The 17,130-nt window shown below is 43.6% G+C and overlaps 1 protein-coding gene across 1 annotated transcript in view; it reads right to left on the reverse strand.

The window, feature by feature from the left end:
- Positions 1–16,560, reverse strand: part of LOC310702448 (uncharacterized protein) — a 28,755-nt gene extending 12,195 nt beyond the window's left edge. Inside the window, exons 1-7 of the mRNA XM_083493931.1 lie at positions 16,320–16,560; positions 15,931–16,061; positions 9,800–9,992; positions 8,545–8,839; positions 7,164–7,534; positions 5,600–5,770; positions 4,430–4,543 (exon numbers count right to left, since the gene is read on the reverse strand). Coding sequence (XP_083350057.1) covers positions 4,430–4,543; positions 5,600–5,770; positions 7,164–7,534; positions 8,545–8,839; positions 9,800–9,992; positions 15,931–16,061; positions 16,320–16,535 — 1,491 coding nt within the window. The 5' untranslated portion in view covers positions 16,536–16,560. The remainder of the gene's footprint in view (positions 1–4,429; positions 4,544–5,599; positions 5,771–7,163; positions 7,535–8,544; positions 8,840–9,799; positions 9,993–15,930; positions 16,062–16,319) is intronic.
- Between the last annotated feature and the right edge of the window lie 570 nt (positions 16,561–17,130).

Raw genomic sequence — 17,130 nt, forward strand, 5'->3', positions numbered from 1 at the left:
GGGCCGTCCTTTTGGTGTGGGCATAAGATTCTGCCTGGTTTTAACTGATATTTTAGTTGTTAGGCACCCAGGGAGAGTGAATAAACAAGATAGCTAGTTGACTAGACTTCCCACTGAGAGTGGGGAGTCTAAGTTCACTGTGGGGAATGTAATGTAGGCTACATTGACTTGTTGTTGGTAGTAGTATGTCTCTGGAATGAAAACGAAGAAACTGAAGTGGGTTCAGGTTCTGAGGTGTTTGTTTGGACGGGGAAGGATCCAACAGCCATGGGTGGGTGGGGGAGTGGTGGTGCCTCAATAGGTAGCATTGAGGGGAGGGAGAAAAACATGGCAAGGAAATATGACAAAATGGCACACATAATTAAGGACTTTTGGAACCAAAATGGCACACATAATTAAGGACTTCTTCCATTCCTCTTCTCTGTATTGTTTACTGAGGGAACTTTTGGGCCTCCAGATATTGCTGAATTACAAGCCCCATTACTCCTAGCCATTGCCGATGCTTGCAGGGGCTGGTGGGAGTTGTAGTTCAACAACACTTGGTCTACCCTACACCATAGTGGTGTGGCTCTTCTGGGTTTTCAGCAGGAGTCAGTCCCAGCCCTACTTGAAATTGCTGAGAATTGAACCTGTGACCTTCTGAGTGAAAAGTTTGTGCTCTGCCACAGCCCCTTTCTGTGACTGAAGAGCCTACAGGGTAGATGATGCTAGGCACCAAGCAAAAACATTCATCTTCTCCAAGGTCTTTGACTAATTAAACAATCTGTGGCCTTTTAAACTGGAGGAGGGTACATTGTTTGTTACTGTGTTATTTATTTTTGTATTTTTAAATGGTAAACTGCCGTGTGCTCCTCAGATAAAGGGACATATAGAAATTTAATCATCATCACCTTTCTTTTGCTGAGATGGGAAATCAGTATCTAAATTAAAGCATTGTCCTAAGCCTAGCTGGTACCGTTTTGGAGAGAGGAATTTCTCCCCTCCCACCCACTAATTTTTAGCAAGATAGTGAAAGGAGATTTAATCCTCTCCCTACTCCCCTTCCCTACATTTAGACAGTCCTTCCCTCTTTGCTCTCATCTCATTTCACCCCACCCAGCCCAGGGGTCCGCCACCCAACATGGAATGCTATACACCTTCCATTGACTATCCTTTCACTCAGATTTCATATTCTCTTTCCCAGAATGCTTTCAGAGCCTGCTAGATCGGGGCATTTGGCTCCTTTAGGCCAACATCTTGTTGTAGTAGCCAACCAGATGCGTGTAGCAAGACTGCAAGCACGCCAACACTCTCCCATCCTGCTGTTTCCAGCAACAGTTATTCAAAAGAATAATGTCTCTAACAGTGGAGCCTCTCATCCTCAGATGGTCTGCTGCCTCAAAGCGAGATTTTTGCATCTGATAAAAAGTGGTAACAGATTGATTAGGAAAGGGGAGAGAAGTGAAAGTTCAGCTCAGTAACTGTAGCTGGAAAAGCAGGTGCCTCACCTTTCTCCCTTATAATGGACTGTGACACGATTATGTCCATCAGGATTATGGGACCTGACAGCAGAGATATCAATGAAAGTAGTAGTAGTAGTAGTAGTAGTAGTAGTAATAATAATAATAATAATAATAATAATAATAATAATAGTTGTAGTAGTAGTAGTATTTATACCCTGCCCATCTGCCTAGGTTTCCCCAGCCTCTCTGGGCGGCTTTTAGCAGAATATAAAAACATAATAAAACGTCAAACGTTAAAAACTTCTTGATACAGATGTCATCTGAAAGTTGTGTAGTTCTTAAACTCCTTGACATCTGATGGGAGGGCATTCCACAGGTAGGGCATTACTTCTGAGAAGGCTCTCTGCCTGGTTCCCTGTAACTTCTCTTCTCGCAGTGAGGGAACCACCAGAAGGCCTTCAGTGCTGGACCTCTGTGTCCAGGCAGAACGATGAGGGGGGAGACGCTCCTTCAGGTATACTGGCCAAGGCTGTAAACAGAAACTCCAAATGGAATAGCCTACAAACTGATCTGCAGTGGCTGTGGAATCTAAGCAATGATGTCACAGTCCTGTCAGCCAATAGTTTTCAATCTCTTGCCAGGATTGTGGTTTTCAGCTAAATCTAAAACTGTTTAAAATCAAAATGGTAACATCTAGAGTGATTATTCATATTTCTATAACTATTGGGTTTGATGCTTTTGAATTATGGTGCTGGAGGAGACTCTTGAGAGTCCCATAGACTGCAAGAAGATCAAACCTATCCACTCTTAAGGAAATCAGCCCTGAGTGCTCACTGGAAGGACAGATCCTGAAGCTGAGACTCCAATATTTTGGCCACCTCATGAGAAGAGAAGACTCCCTGGAAAAGACCCTGATGTTGGGAAAGATGAAGGGCACAAGGAGAAGGGGACGACAGAGGACGAGATGGTTGGACAGCGTTCTCGAAGCTACCAGCATGAGTTTGACCAAACTGCAGGAGGCAGTGGAAGACAGGAGTGCCTGGCGTGCTCTGGTCCATGGGGTCACGAAGAGTCAGACATGACTAAACGACTAAATGACTAAACAACAACAACAACAGAATAGACCCACAGAAATTAATGAACATATCTAAGTTAGGTCCATTAAATTTCAACAAGTCTCCTTTAGTAAAACCTAGTTGAATACCTCCCATTTCTTAGCTTAGTATGTCCTCACACAGCCAACGTGTATCCAACGGATGATTCATAGGTCAGAGACTCAGAACACCTGTTTTACGGGTAGCAGTCCCAAAGTTTCTCACATTAATTTAACAAAACAAACGAACAAGTAAGTAAATATATAATACTGCCAACTTCCTTGAAGAAAACAGTACTAAATAAATAAAAGAAAGATCAATGAACCAGTATGGTGGGTTAGCTTGCAACACTGCGGTTCAAATCCCTTGTCAACTATGAAGCTCATTGGGTGACCTTGGGCCAGTCACTACCTCTCAGTCTGATTTACAGGCTATTTTTTCAGGCTCACCATTCTTCTCTCTTTTAAGATTTACTTACCACAGTACAGTGTAGCAACTTATAACAAAATGGTGTTTTGGACCAGAGTGTATATATGTCAAAATAAGCCAAGGGGAATTACTTTACTAGAGCATGATATTTATTTTAAGGGCAAAAGCAATGTAAACATAAAAACGACAATTCAAAACATTTTATTCATTACAAAGTAAGTGAGTCGCTTTTCCACTCAAACTGAGTATTCACAGAGACATCTAACAACCAGAAGTAAATTGCACACCTAACTGATTAAGCCTGAAATGAAAAACAAGGTTCATCAACTTAATTGCAAGTTTCCATGAGTTAAGAAACCATGGGAGAAATTTAGCACAGCACTTAGTCGGTGCAAGTATTCTTGCTTGGCTGATGTAACAATCTCCCCTCTCCTTCCTCTGTGCACTATTTGGGGGCTTCTCTTGACCCCACAGAGCCAATTTTGGAAAGCATGGGGGCATACATGGGGGAGGAGGAAGAAAGCCATATTGCACTAGTAGAAGCCATTTTGTGGGCTCCTGCTAGCAGGACTGGTTAGCTGAATTCCTCCCCAAATGTATGCATAAGTCTCTGAACAACGCAGCTGGAGACCCAAGTAAGGAACAAGAAACTGGATCAAAACACATACAGCACATCTTTCCCAGAATCCTTTTGGGGACTGAGTTTGAGTTTGACTCCATTTTGGAATCTGAAATATGATTTGGGCAGCAGGAAGATTACAAACTCACAAATTCCGGTCCTGGACCTACAGAGGGCCTTGGGTGCTTAGTATCTTCATGAAGTGTGGGCAAGACTGACCACTCACTCACAAACAACAAAGGTTCATTTTGGGCGCTTTCTCAGGATGAACCCGACGACAGACCTTTTATCAAGTATTGGCCCTATTGAGCAGGGCACAGGTTTCAGGAAAAGCAAAGAAATGTTTATTTCTTTCTGATAGAAGACAAATTAGTCGTCTGAATGCTTACAGCAGGGGGGAGGGTACCTGTGGCCCTCTGAATGCTGCTGGATTCCATTTCCCATCAACCTCCCCAGCCAGTGTGGCTTGAGGTCAGGAATGAAGGGAGTTGGAGTCCAACAACCTCTGGAGAGCCACTGGTTCCCCACCCTGAATTATAGTTTATATTTGCCCTAGCAGAAGATTTCTTTTGGGTACAACCAAGAGGAGGAACACAAATATTAATAAAGTCTAAAGCCAAAGTTCTTCTTCATTGTATGCCCCATGCTCCTGTTTAAAGCAATGGGAAACTGCCATGTAGCTAGATGGTGTGTTCATCTCCTCTTTGTGGCTGATAACTGCTCCTAAAACAAGCTATTTGGTCTGTCCTGCAGCAGAACACACTGATCCTGTTCATTCCGCCTTTGTTGTACAAGCACCCACAAAATTCAGGAAAAGAGACATGATGGTGATTGGATGAGTCTTATGAAGGAGCACCCTCTGGATGTGGCAGGTCCCTTTCATACCACCTTCCAAAAAGAGCCACAGATAGAACTGGCTTTGATAGGCCATTGCTTGTCAAACGTCCGTCAGTCAATACCTGGGAGGATGGAAAGGGCAGGCAAAAAGTTATACATTGGGAAACATGTTTGGCTTAGAATACATAGGAAAATACAGACAAACATTTATTACTGGAAAGTTACAGGTGCTTGCAATCAACCGTTTTTTTTCTTGTTCTCTGATACAGGGTGGTCTTGCATCCTTCTTTACACAGGACATCCATCCTGTTTGAAGGCATCCTTGCGCAGTCCAAGTCCAATTTAAAAATAAAGAAGGGAGAGCAGGGCCCTTATAGCTTTCCGCCAACACCTGTCACCTAGACAGCAGACTGAGCCAGCCAGTCACCTGGCTGCAGTCTTCCCCACTATGGTGAAAAGTAATGCATTTCTTTTTAAGTTGTAGCAGTTTTCCGTGAGAGTCATGTGCCTGCACCCAAAATACATTTAGAATTACTGAGTGACATGCATAACAGCAGCTTCCATGGACTGTTTGTCAATGAGCAAGCAAGGAAAGTGGGTAGACTAGGCCTCAGCCTGCCTTTCCTTGCTGAATACTGTAGGCCAGGGCTGGAGAACCTGTGGCCCTTCACAGAGGCAGATTTAGGGCACTTGCTCAGCTTTGGGAAGCAGGTGTCAGGGCTCTGCCAGGGTCCTAGAGTCCTCCTTCCTAAAGCCGGGCAAGTGCTTGCCAGGCTTTGGGAAAGAGGTGGGGAGGCTCTAAGACCTTTCCAGAACCCCACACTTCTTTCCCAATGCCCACCGTAAGCTGGAGGGAGGGCATCAAACGGCCTTGCCCAGGGTGGCATATGACCAAGCTCCAACCCTGCGCTTCAGATGCTGCTGGGCATCATTCCCATCTGGAGGACCACAAGTTCACTACCCTACTCTGCTACAGGCAAGATGAGAGAGACCAAATTCACACACACATAGCAGGGAAAGCTGTTCAAAAAGTTCAGTGCTAGGTACAAAGAAAGCTGTGACTATTGAATGATTAGGAGCACAACTGTTTTGAGAGATGGAGAGGAGGAGCTATTTTAATCTAAGAAATGGCTTGGGTCACTGCTTTTGCAGAAGTTTGAAGACACTTTGGTCCTTACCTGAAATTCTCCAGTGGTCAGCTGAGTCTCAGTGAGCAAGACTTCCGGAAACACGTAGCTTGTGTTAAAGGTGCCGCTGAGGGTGAAGGAGTCAAATCTTGTATGAGCTGTCTCAACTGGCTCCCCGCATGATTTCAAGTCTGTGCTCTTACATTTCAGTAGTGTGCATATCTATGGAAAGAGAGGGTTGTGGGAAAGGTTATTTTGTGGAACTAAGCCATTTAAAGAGCCGTGTGTTTATGGAATGGAGGAAGATATTTCCCATGTAAGTGGGCTATACAGGATGCTGTTGTGATTCAAAACAGTACACAAACCAATGATAACACTGCACAATACTAAGCCTGAAGTAGATCACTTTCGCTGATTATTTTGAGACAACTCTAGAATATTTGGAAGAAATAAACAAGTATTCTTTTTGGAATACAGTATTGAAGTTATGGGATTGGGGGGGATCTTTCTTTCTGTTTCCCTTGTGAGGACCAACAAACAAGGATTGCTTTTGAATCAACAGAGAATTCTGAGGCCTTTTCTATAAAAATAAATGTGTGCATCCTTCGAAAAATGCTATGCAATACTGGGAGTACTTAGCATTTGCATGACACTTACAGTAAAAAGCAAACAAACCCACGACAGAATATGAAGTTAAGCAGGAAGCCACATGGTGGCACTGTGTAAAGTAAAGGGACTACCATCTCCAATGACTTCAGCAGACTTATTTTCACCAGAATCCTACTAAATTTTTAAAATTATGTTATGAATGTAATATATAATCCCCACCCCCTATATCAGGGGTGCGGAATCTGTGGCCCTCCAGATTTGTTGGATTTCAGCTCCTATCAGTGAGGCCAATGATCAGAGATGATAGGAACAAGAGTCCAACGACTACAGCCATCTTGGCTCTAAGCAGTAGCTGTGCTCTAAAGAAGGGAGGTGTCTTACAGGGATTATTATTTTCTTCAGTAGTAATCCCTCTAATGATTCTTACAGGCTTTTGGAAAAGCTTCTGGAGAGTACAGCTTCTGGTTTCCTCAAAGGCTCTGCCACAGTGAAAGCATGAAACACATGTATCCTAGACGTTGTTGGTAGGTAGGGATGGGAAACGCTATCAGTTTCTTTTTCTCTCGGTTTCTTGTTTTTCCAGTCTTAATTTCAATTCTCCATATTCTCACATCAGTTTGTGAATTTTCTCTTTTAAAGAAGTTCGCAAGAAAATTCACCAGCATTTTAATAAACTAATTTTTAACGTGCTATTTGGCCCAATATATAGATTTCCCCCTCTAATATAATGCATTTCTGTATGTTGTTTTCACTCATATTTGCATTTTTATGCACATGTTACTAGAATATATTCCTCTTGGCTGGACATATTACTTGGCCGGAGAAGTGCAGTGCAAAATTCAGGAATGTGCCATTTAAAATGATGGCTGTGTTTTGGTTCACATATTGTTCTGAGCTGGGTAGGTTTGCCTTTAAATGAGGACTGAGCCACATTCTCCACCACTCCCACTGGTAGGGCATTTCCCTTCTACATGGCCTGCTCACCCTACCCCACAAAACCCTTTACCTGCAGATAATATTCCCCTTCGATCACATGAAGCCCATCAAAGGCGCCGAATGCGTAAACCTCATCCTCTCGCTTCTCTGCCATCTTGTAGCTCAAGTGGCAGCAGAGGCCCTTTTGACAGACGGTGTGGTTTCCAGCTTCTCGAGAGAGTTCAGTGAAGGTGAAATTATCAAAATAGAAGCTTGCAGTAAACACTGGGCTTGCGGGGAAATGCTTGATATTTGAAGCATATAAGCTCCAGTTGACAGCAGGAGGGTATGTAGGGGAAAGACGGGGGCGAGCATTGATTTCTGCAACCAGGAGTTTTCCAGTCTGCGTTTTCATGTCAAAGTGATACACCTTGGCTCCTTCAGGTGTAAAGATACCACTCCCTGTGGATGGCAAAAGACACTGGGGTGAGGCATAAGTTTTACTATTCCATTCCTTTACCCAAATGAATGGAGTACTAACAGCAATGGTAAAGGGAAGTAGAGCAGACTCTCAATTCACTGATTTGGGGCTAGAAGCTAATGCATAGGGCAAATGGTGGGTAGTGACAAGAGCAGGTGTGGGTAATTGCTGAACTACAGTTCCTATCAATCCTAGCAAGCACGGCCAATGGCCAGGGATTATGGGATGTGTAGTTCAGCAACATCTGGAAAGGCAAAGGTCCCCCACACAAATAGCTTCAGCAGGGAATGCATCTCATTAGACAAAGCAAGGTAGGCAACAGATCCTGGGAACTGGCCTTAGTCCCCACATGTTCTCTTCTACTTAGAATAGAGCTGTGTGCAACCCCCTAAGTTAGCATGTTACCCTCAAAGCCCATGGGGTGTCGTGGTGAGTGTGTCGGACTAGGACCTGGGGAGAGAGAGAATCATGCAACACACACACACACACACACACACACACACACACACACAAACAGTGGAGGGTGCTGTCCCTTTGCCAGTGCTGAAGTAAAATCCAGCTGCTTCTGTAGGTGGAATTGGCCCATACCGTTTTGTCATTTGCCTCAAGCTGCAAAATGTATTGGGCATGTGAAGACAAATAATGTATTAATGCAAATAATGTGTTGCCTGCAGAATATCATTGTGCGCTCATCGCCCGTCTTGAAAGAGGCTGGTAGAGAGTTCATAACTGCAACTTTAGCACTGGTAGCAGATGCTAGTGGATTCCAACTCCCATCAGCCCCAGGCACCATGGTCAATGGGAGCTATAGTCCAGCAACATCTGGAGGGCCACAGTTTGCCATCATTATTTTATAAGGCTGATCTCTGAAGGAAATCACATTTTTAAAATAGCAATTAATAGGTTAATCCTTTCCCCCCTCTGTGCTCTTTCCCACACTCAAATTGCCAGATCTATATCTACGCTGAAATTATTCAAGGTAGCACTTTACCAGTAATGTCCAAGGTGGGCTTGTTTATATTAGCAGCAAGGAAGTTGACACGCATCCCCATTGCCCAGGCTGAGTAGAACTCAACAGCAGACAAGAGCGGCAGGCCATTCTGCCAAGCAGTTGGGAAGAGGATGGTGTCCACCTTGTACTTCTCCACCAGCGAGATGGCAGGTTCACGATAATTCAGAACGTCAGCACAAGTCATAAGGCCAAGCTTCCCAAAGGAGGTGTTGAGGGTGACAAACTGTGGGTCCTTGGCGTAATTAAAGTATACTTCAGAAGCGAAAAGGTTGTACTGTTTATAAGACAGAAAATATATACAGATATTATTGGAAGAAAAGCCCCTCGTGGAGACAGGAAAAATAGTATTAGGAACATAAGAAGCTGTCTTACACCAAGACAGAACATTGAGCTCAATATTGTCTAGACCAGGGAAACCAACAAGGTGCCCTTCAAAGGCCATCAGCCCCAGCCAGCCAGGATAATGTCAAGGATGACAGAAGATACTGTCTGCTACTTTCTGGAGGGCCTGTGTTGCCTACTCTTGTCTTCACTGACGGGCAGTGGCTTTCCAGGATTTCAGGTAGGAGACATTCCCAGCTCTACCTGAAGATGCCAGGACTGAAACTGGGACCTTCTGTGTGCAAAGAGGATAGTCTACTACTGACCTACAGTTATTCTCCTAGAAGTTGGTGGTGTTGCCTCTGTTTTTCAGCACACTTACAAGACCTGGATTATCTTGTGAAAACCATCTACAAGTAAAGTCCTTACAGCAAACATCTCAAATATTGTGGTTTCTCTTTCAATGAGACACATCCATGCATACTGGTGCAGCTTCTCTGGCTGCTCCACATGAGTGCATACCTATCTCTTATTTGGGTGGGAGAAATGGGGGCTCCTTTTTCTTCTAATTCAAATTGAGCTACGTATATTAATTTGCATTACTATCTGTTTTGTGTAGACCAGGCATAGGCAAACTCGGCCCTCCAGATGTTTTGGGACTAGAACTCCCTCATCACTAGCTAACAGGACCAGTGGTCAGGGATGATGGGAGTTGTAGTCCCAAAATAACTGGAGGGCTGAGTTTTCCTATGCCTGGTGTCAACTCTAGGGTGCATTACTGTGCTTTCTATAGCAAATGGAGAACCTGCAGCCCCCCAGAGCACAAACTCCCATAGTCTCTGACCATTGGCCAAACTGACTGGGCCTGATGGCGTCCAGCAACATCTGAACCAAAACGAAGAAGAGTGCTTACCTTGTGGTAACGTGCCACAAATTTCCCTTCCGTATCGTAAACAACGTCTGTATTGTACTGATAGCGACCGTCACTCGGGCACTGGGGGTCACTGCGGTTGCATGGCTTCTTGTCCCCCATGTTGGCAACCACATAGATGGAGTTCTCCTTTGCTATGCAGCTGAGTCTTCCCTGTATTGGATTCGACCCAAACCTAATGTTGAAAGGAAGAAGTCAATCATCGATACAAAGTCTATTAAAATGGGGAGAGGCCACTTTAATTCTGATCATTTGTGAACCCTATCAGTTCAGAATGTGGCAGATTAAAATAAGAACGCACGGTTTCAGGTCTAATTAAGACCGTTCTTACCAGGCAGGGGAAAGAAAAAAAGAAGTTGGTTCATGGCTTTAGATCAGCCTTCTCCAACCTGGTGCCCTCAAAATGACCAGCCATACTAGCAGTGGCTGATGGGAATTGTAGTCCAAAACATCTGGAGGGCACCAGATTGGGAAATGTTGCTTTGGAAAGATCTTGTCCAGGGATGGAGATGGAGTGAGTGGGAAAAGATCTTGAAGTGACTAGAGAAAAGATCAAGGATATCTTAAAGCAGCAATAAAACGGTGTCGCATTTCTGTTTATATTACAGTGGCAAAGACAGGTATAAGATTTTTAAAAAAACCAAGCAAGTTGTCTCTGAGTTGGTTCACACTGGCTCTATTTTGAAAGCAGCACAGGCCCAAGATTGAGGCCTGTGCATGTTCTTCCACTGCATGTAGCCTTCTTGGTGTAAAGTGATACCTATGCCCATATAGTTGTACCTGGGAAGATGAACAGAATCCATTCCAGAAGTCCGTTCGACTTCCAAAAAGTTCAAAAACCAAAACATGGCTTCTGATTGGTTGCAGGAAGCTCCTGCAGCCAATCGGAAGCCACGGAAGCTCCATCGGATGTTCAGCTTCCAAAAATCATTCCAAAACTTCCGGGTTTCAATCGTTTGGGAGCCGATTTGTTCGGGAGTCTAGGCATTCAAGATCCAAGGTATGACTGTATTCATATGCAAGTATAACCTTCCCATATGATCCATCCACCTTCTGCAGCATGTGGGCAGTGTAGGCAGGACACGTTGGTAATATACCAGTAAGTGCAGAGAGAGTAAAAAGAGTCACGGAATACAGTGCAGACTGTGATTGAACCTGGTGCTAAGCATATGGATGTAACTGGGCACCAGCAGAAGTCTTATCAAGAACAGCCTGGATTATCCAGTACAAATACTCTCTTCTGTCCAACTTGCAAGTCTGGGCTTATCAGCTTCCTTCATGCTCATCATGCTAATTAATTCATTATCTTAATTTATAGAAGGACTATACTATGAGAATGAATGATGTAAGCAGAGAAGACCTGGGAAATATAGCAACTTATTTTACGAGGAGAAGCTTTGTCTCTCCACTAATAATTTTTACAATGCATATTATTGTTTTAAGGCAGTTGAGTGGTGTTTTTTAATAATGCTTTAGGTTTGGCTCAGAGGATCCATGGTGCTCTTTCGACACCTGTCCTCAAGGTAATTCTGTGATCATGCATAATCTGTCCTCTTTAATTTATTTTTCTATAGGTCTTCTAATATAGCACCCTGAGCAAAGAACAGTTTTTTGAAACCAGGAGCAGCCTTTGCATCTTCCTAACATTATTACCTGTTACTAGGCCATTGTCTACAATCTTGCCAACAGGCTGCTAAAACTTCAATATAATTTAAGCCACCTGCCAACTACCTTTGCGGCATTTATCAGCAAATGATTAAACATTTACATGTAATTTTGCACTAATGCAACTTAGTTTGAATTATAAGTTTCAGGTAATGCAGTCCTACGCATGCCTACACAGAAGTAAGTCTCAGTGAGTTTGCAGCATTTAATCTCAAGTAAGGGTGCACAGGACTGCATTCTAAACTGTTGTTTTTAAAAAGGAATACTGTTTCAACGTGCTATTTTTAACCAAGTAAATTTGTTAAAAGAAATACTTCCTGCAAAGTTTATTTGGCAGACATGAATCAGGCCATTTATACAATGACAGTTTTGTTTTTCTGTTTAGTATCATTGCTAAATAATTCACTAGGAGTGAATCAGCACATGACTGAATTTCTCTTTTATAGAGAACCAAGATCCACTAAGCAGGGAAGTCCCGTGAATGACTAAGGAAAATCTCACAGGACATGTGGAAAAGGTGTCCCTTTGCTGCCACCTCGTGGCAGACAATTGAGCAAACAGATGCATTAAAGGTGAAGGGACCCCTGGCCATTAGGTCCAGCCGTGGCCGACTCTGCATTACAGTACTTCTAAATTGAATCAGGTACAATACTTACAGAAGTCTAGAATTTTGGGTTTTGTTTTGTTTGCCCACTGTAGGTAATCTGATATCTGCTCCTAAATGTGTTTAAAGGTAAAGGTACCCCTGCCCGTACGGGCCAGTCGTCTCCGACTCTAGGGTTGTGTGCCCATCTCACTTAAGAGGCCGGGGGCCAGCGCTGTCCAGAGACACTTCCGGGTCATGTGGCCAGCGTGACGAAGCTGCTCTGGTGAGCCGGCACCAGCGCAGCACACAGAAACACTGTTTACCTCCCCGCTAGAAAGCGGTCCCTATTTATCTACTTGCACTTAAGAGTGCTTTCGAACTGCTAGGTGGGCAGGAGCTGGGACTGAATGACGGGAGCTCACCCCGCTGCAGGGATTCGAACCTCCGACCATGCGATCGGCAAGCCCTAGGCACTGAGGTGTTACCCACAGCGCCACCCGCGTCCCAATGTGTTTACTTAGAAGCAAATTTACTAGGTTCATGGTTAAGTATAGTGTGCTTTTTGATCACTATTCCTAGGAACCAGATCCCAGCTTTAATGGGATCTGGTAAGTATTTTTTAAAATCAAATGACATGGATTCCCGTAGGTAGATGGATGCATCTCCAGCTTTCACTGAGAATTCCTTTTAAGTGGCGGCTGCCCCAATTAGGTCACTATCACAACTTGTGAACTGCAACACCGCTCAAATAAAATGTAAGAGAGCAATCCGAAAAGAGTTCCTTTATTTTAGTACCCTCAACACGAGCAGCGTGAGGGTGTTTCTGGGTCCAGCTCTGTCACTGGAGGCCCAGGTAACGTCAGTGGCTAGAAAGAGCTTTTATCAGCTGTGATTGTTGCATCATCTGCAATTGTTCCTGAACTGGAGAGCGTGGTCACGGAAGCTGGGACACTGCTGACTTCAAGACTGGATTACAGGAATCCACTCTGTGTCGGGCTTCCCTTGTGCTTGATCTGGACACTGCAGCTGGCGCAAAATGGTGCATCTCTGCCCCGGTTGCCCATTTGTCACCAGGCCAAATTCAAAGTGTCACTATTGGCATATAAAATCCGTAACACCTTAGAGTCTGTTTATTTGCAGGATTGCCCCACCTTGTATCTGCCCACACAACTGCTTTGACTTGCAGAACTTGCACTGTTGCATGTACATTATACTCATTTTTTCATGGATAAGCAATAAATCTTTTAGGCAGGTGTCATCACTGTACTTTTTGCTGCCTGCTTAATATATATTTTAATTCAGAAAGCCTATCCAGGCATATAGAATGCTTATATGAATTTTCAAACTGGTGTTTATCTTCTTATTTGGAATCCCATACCAATTGACTTCAGCAGGCAGACACTTTCCCTGTACACTTTTTGGCACCTGTTTAATATACTTTTGTTTAATGTAAATGTCTCGTGTGTGTTTAGCTACTGTTGATTCTAATCATTGTTCATATATTTTGAAAAAAAACCTGTTAAAAACTGTTTAAAATCTATAATCCGCAATGTTTCATCTTATCTCTTTGTAAACTGTTTAGAGGGTTTTTACAATCCAGCAGTATAAATAAGTTTTGTTAAATAAATAAAAGCATGCGAACTTAGAATCATAGAGTTGGAAGGGATCCAAGAAGCCACCCAGCCTACGCCCTTGCCTGAGGACAGCATTCCATATATATATATATATATATATATATATATATATATATATATATATATGCTTTCGTAGATTTTCACGGGTACAGGAATGCAGGTTTTGGTGTCTTCGGGTGTCTTCCCGTGTAAGAGTTGGGGTGTCTAGGCGACGTTTCGACGAGGTCTCACTCGTCATCTTCAGGCTGGTGCTTTCGGCTTCTTGTTACTGGAACAGAGCAGGATCTCAGTGTTTGAGTTCCTATAAATACTGTTGAGGGGGTGTGGTGTATAGCCTCCAACGTTCTGGGCAGAGAGGAAGTTCCCAGGTTAGTGTGCCTTTTCTTCTTTTGTTCCTTAATTACTTGAGGGATATCTTGAGTGATTTCTTGAGTGATATTCTGAGTACCACTTAGGTGGGTCATTAGGTGTGGATTAGTTGCTAAAGCTTTCGTGTCTTGACCTCTTGAGCTTGTGAAGAGTTTTTCTGAGAAGATGGCTGTACTGCACTTAGTTGTGCTCTGGCTTGGCTTCGTGTATAGGGGCGAGCTGTGGTTTTGTGCCCTGTGCCAGCCAGATCTGTGTAGGGATTGCAGGGGGGTGCAGCATCCGGAGGTGCCACTATGGTTTGGCTACTGGATGGTGTCTGTAATTTATCTGTGGAGAGGGTCTGGGTTTGGGTCTGGTGTGGTTGATTGGTGATGGCGTTCTGTGTGCCTCTGGTTCTGGTGTCGGTTTTTGTGGGGAGGGCTAATTTCCAGATGTCTGGCAGGCGGGACGTGTCGTCACGCTTGTTCATGTTGTGAGGGTGTTTCTCTATCTCGATGGCTTCCATGATTATTCTCTTGTGGTGATGTTCCATGTTAAAGAGCACCTCCGGATGCTGCACCCCCCTGCAATCCCTACACAGATCTGGCTGGCACAGGGCACAAAACCACAGCTCGCCCCTATACACGAAGCCAAGCCAGAGCACAACTAAGTGCAGTACAGCCATCTTCTCAGAAAAACTCTTCACAAGCTCAAGAGGTCAAGACACGAAAGCTTTAGCAACTAATCCACACCTAATGACCCACCTAAGTGGTACTCAGAATATCACTCAAGAAATCACTCAAGATATCCCTCAAGTAATTAAGGAACAAAAGAAGAAAAGGCACACTAACCTGGGAACTTCCTCTCTGCCCAGAACGTTGGAGGCTATACACCACACCCCCTCAACAGTATTTATAGGAACTCAAACACTGAGATCCTGCTCTGTTCCAGTAACAAGAAGCCGAAAGCACCAGCCTGAAGATGACGAGTGAGACCTCGTCGAAACGTCGCCTAGACACCCCAACTCTTACACGGGAAGACACCCGAAGACACCAAAACCTGCATATATATATATATATATATATATATATATATATATATATATATATAATATATATATATACACACACAGATATATACATTTCACTGATTTTACAGTCATTTTGACATTTTAAAACTTGATTTCCTTCCCTCTTTCTGCAGTTCCTTAAATTTATTTTTAATATCTTCTGCATATCCAAATTAACTTAACTTACTCATTTATTTATTTATTTATTTTCTTTATATATATATACTCTTATGTAGCTGCAGGTTATTACAATAATGCTGCCAGTTTTTTTTTTAATCTGTTTACAATTTATCTGTAAATATTCAATAAACCATTTCCATTCTTTTATAAAAAAGTTTATCTTGATTTCTTATTCTTCCAGTAAGTTTCACCATTTCTTCATATTCCATAAGCTTTTGTATCCATTCTTCCTTTGCTGGGACTTGCCTGATGACAGCATTCCTCTGCATAAGCCTCTGCTTAACTTCCTCATCACCTCCTGAAGCCCTTTGTGCTACTGCCAAACAGCTTACTGTTAGGAAGCCTTCTTTAACTGAAATCTATTCCCTTGCCATTTCCAACTGTTAGTTCTAGTCCTACTCTGGAGTAACAGAGAGCAACCAAAAAGAGGAACAAATGCCACATTGTACTGGAATTGCCATTCTGCACATATCCTGAAAAGCACCAGGGAACTCCACTATTACTTCACCACAACAAATGAAGGTGTGTTTGTAAAGAAGAATCTGAGTCATATTTTCTGATTTTGAGGCTACACCCCGGAGCTGCTTCTGTTTTTATCTTAATGAATAACATGAAACCAGCAAGAAAATACCTTTTTGGCTCATTGCATGGAATCCAGTCTACTTGCGGATCTGGTATATATTCCAAATAAGGATATAGAGTTTCTCGGGTGAAGACCCAGCCATAAAGGGCATCCTCAGGCGTCACAATGATGTGGGCACCCTGCAAAAAGACATCAGTTCAGACATATTAACCCCAGGACAAATACTGCCATCAAAAGGTTGCTATCCAACTCAGAGTGGGGGAATCTGTGGCCCATCAGATACTGTTCGGCTCCAACTCCCATTGGCCTCAGACAGCATCATGGGCAGTGGCCAGGGATGATGGGAGTTGCAGTCCAGAAACATCTGGAGGACCATCCGGTTTACTAGTCCCTGATGTTGCTGCTGCTGATCTGCTCTAACTGGTATGCAGTAGTACCTGCTGGGCAGCTGTTTTGATGGCTCCTTCTAAGATGTCTAGATTTCTGTTCATCAGCTCCAAGGCTTCTGCTCGAGAGACGTTTCTCGGAGTGTCTCCTGTCAGTATCACAGCATGCTCATAGACAGCGGCAATGAAGGTATCCTCTAAGGCAGAAGAAGGGAGAATCATTCCCATCAGAAATGCAGCACAAATGTGAAGCTGGAAGATCGCCATGCTGGTGGAATCTGCCCGTCTGCTGCTCAAAATGAGAAAGACTAGGCGGTTACCTGATTTTTAAAGAAGTTCCTGAAGCTCCAGTCATGGGGAAGTAAAATTGTGAAACGCAGATTGCCAAACTCCGCAAACTGAATTCACCTTGGATTAGTCTTGCACAAGGCAGAGAAGCAGGCTCTTCTAGCAACAGTGTTTGTTGACCTAAAAGCAAGCGCTGCCAATCTAAAGCTGGGGAGTTCATGCAGAGGGCTGGAAAAAGGTGCATCAGAACAGGCAAAGAACTTGAAATTCGTGGTTCAAAGATTCATCCTAAAAAAGCAAATAGACTACTTTGAAAGTCAGAGCAGTCACAGCAGGTTTTTTCCTGCAGAATCACTCAACAGTAAGACTTTCATGGGATCCAGGTAATGTCTTGAATCCCAGAAGCAGACATCAACAAGAACATGGGGCAGAGTTTCTGCGGCAACGTTGCTTCCTTTGTCCTGTGTCTACCTTCAGTTATTGAAGTACTGTACCTCGAACTTGCTCACAGCTCCCAAAAGTTGGTGGCCAGTCCTCCTTAAGGACAACTGCAACATCTGGTCCTTCCCTCCCA

The sequence above is a fragment of the Podarcis liolepis genome (genome assembly GCF_965112155.1).
Source record: "Podarcis liolepis genome assembly, chromosome: 3".
NCBI lineage: Eukaryota > Metazoa > Chordata > Lepidosauria > Squamata > Lacertidae > Podarcis > Podarcis liolepis.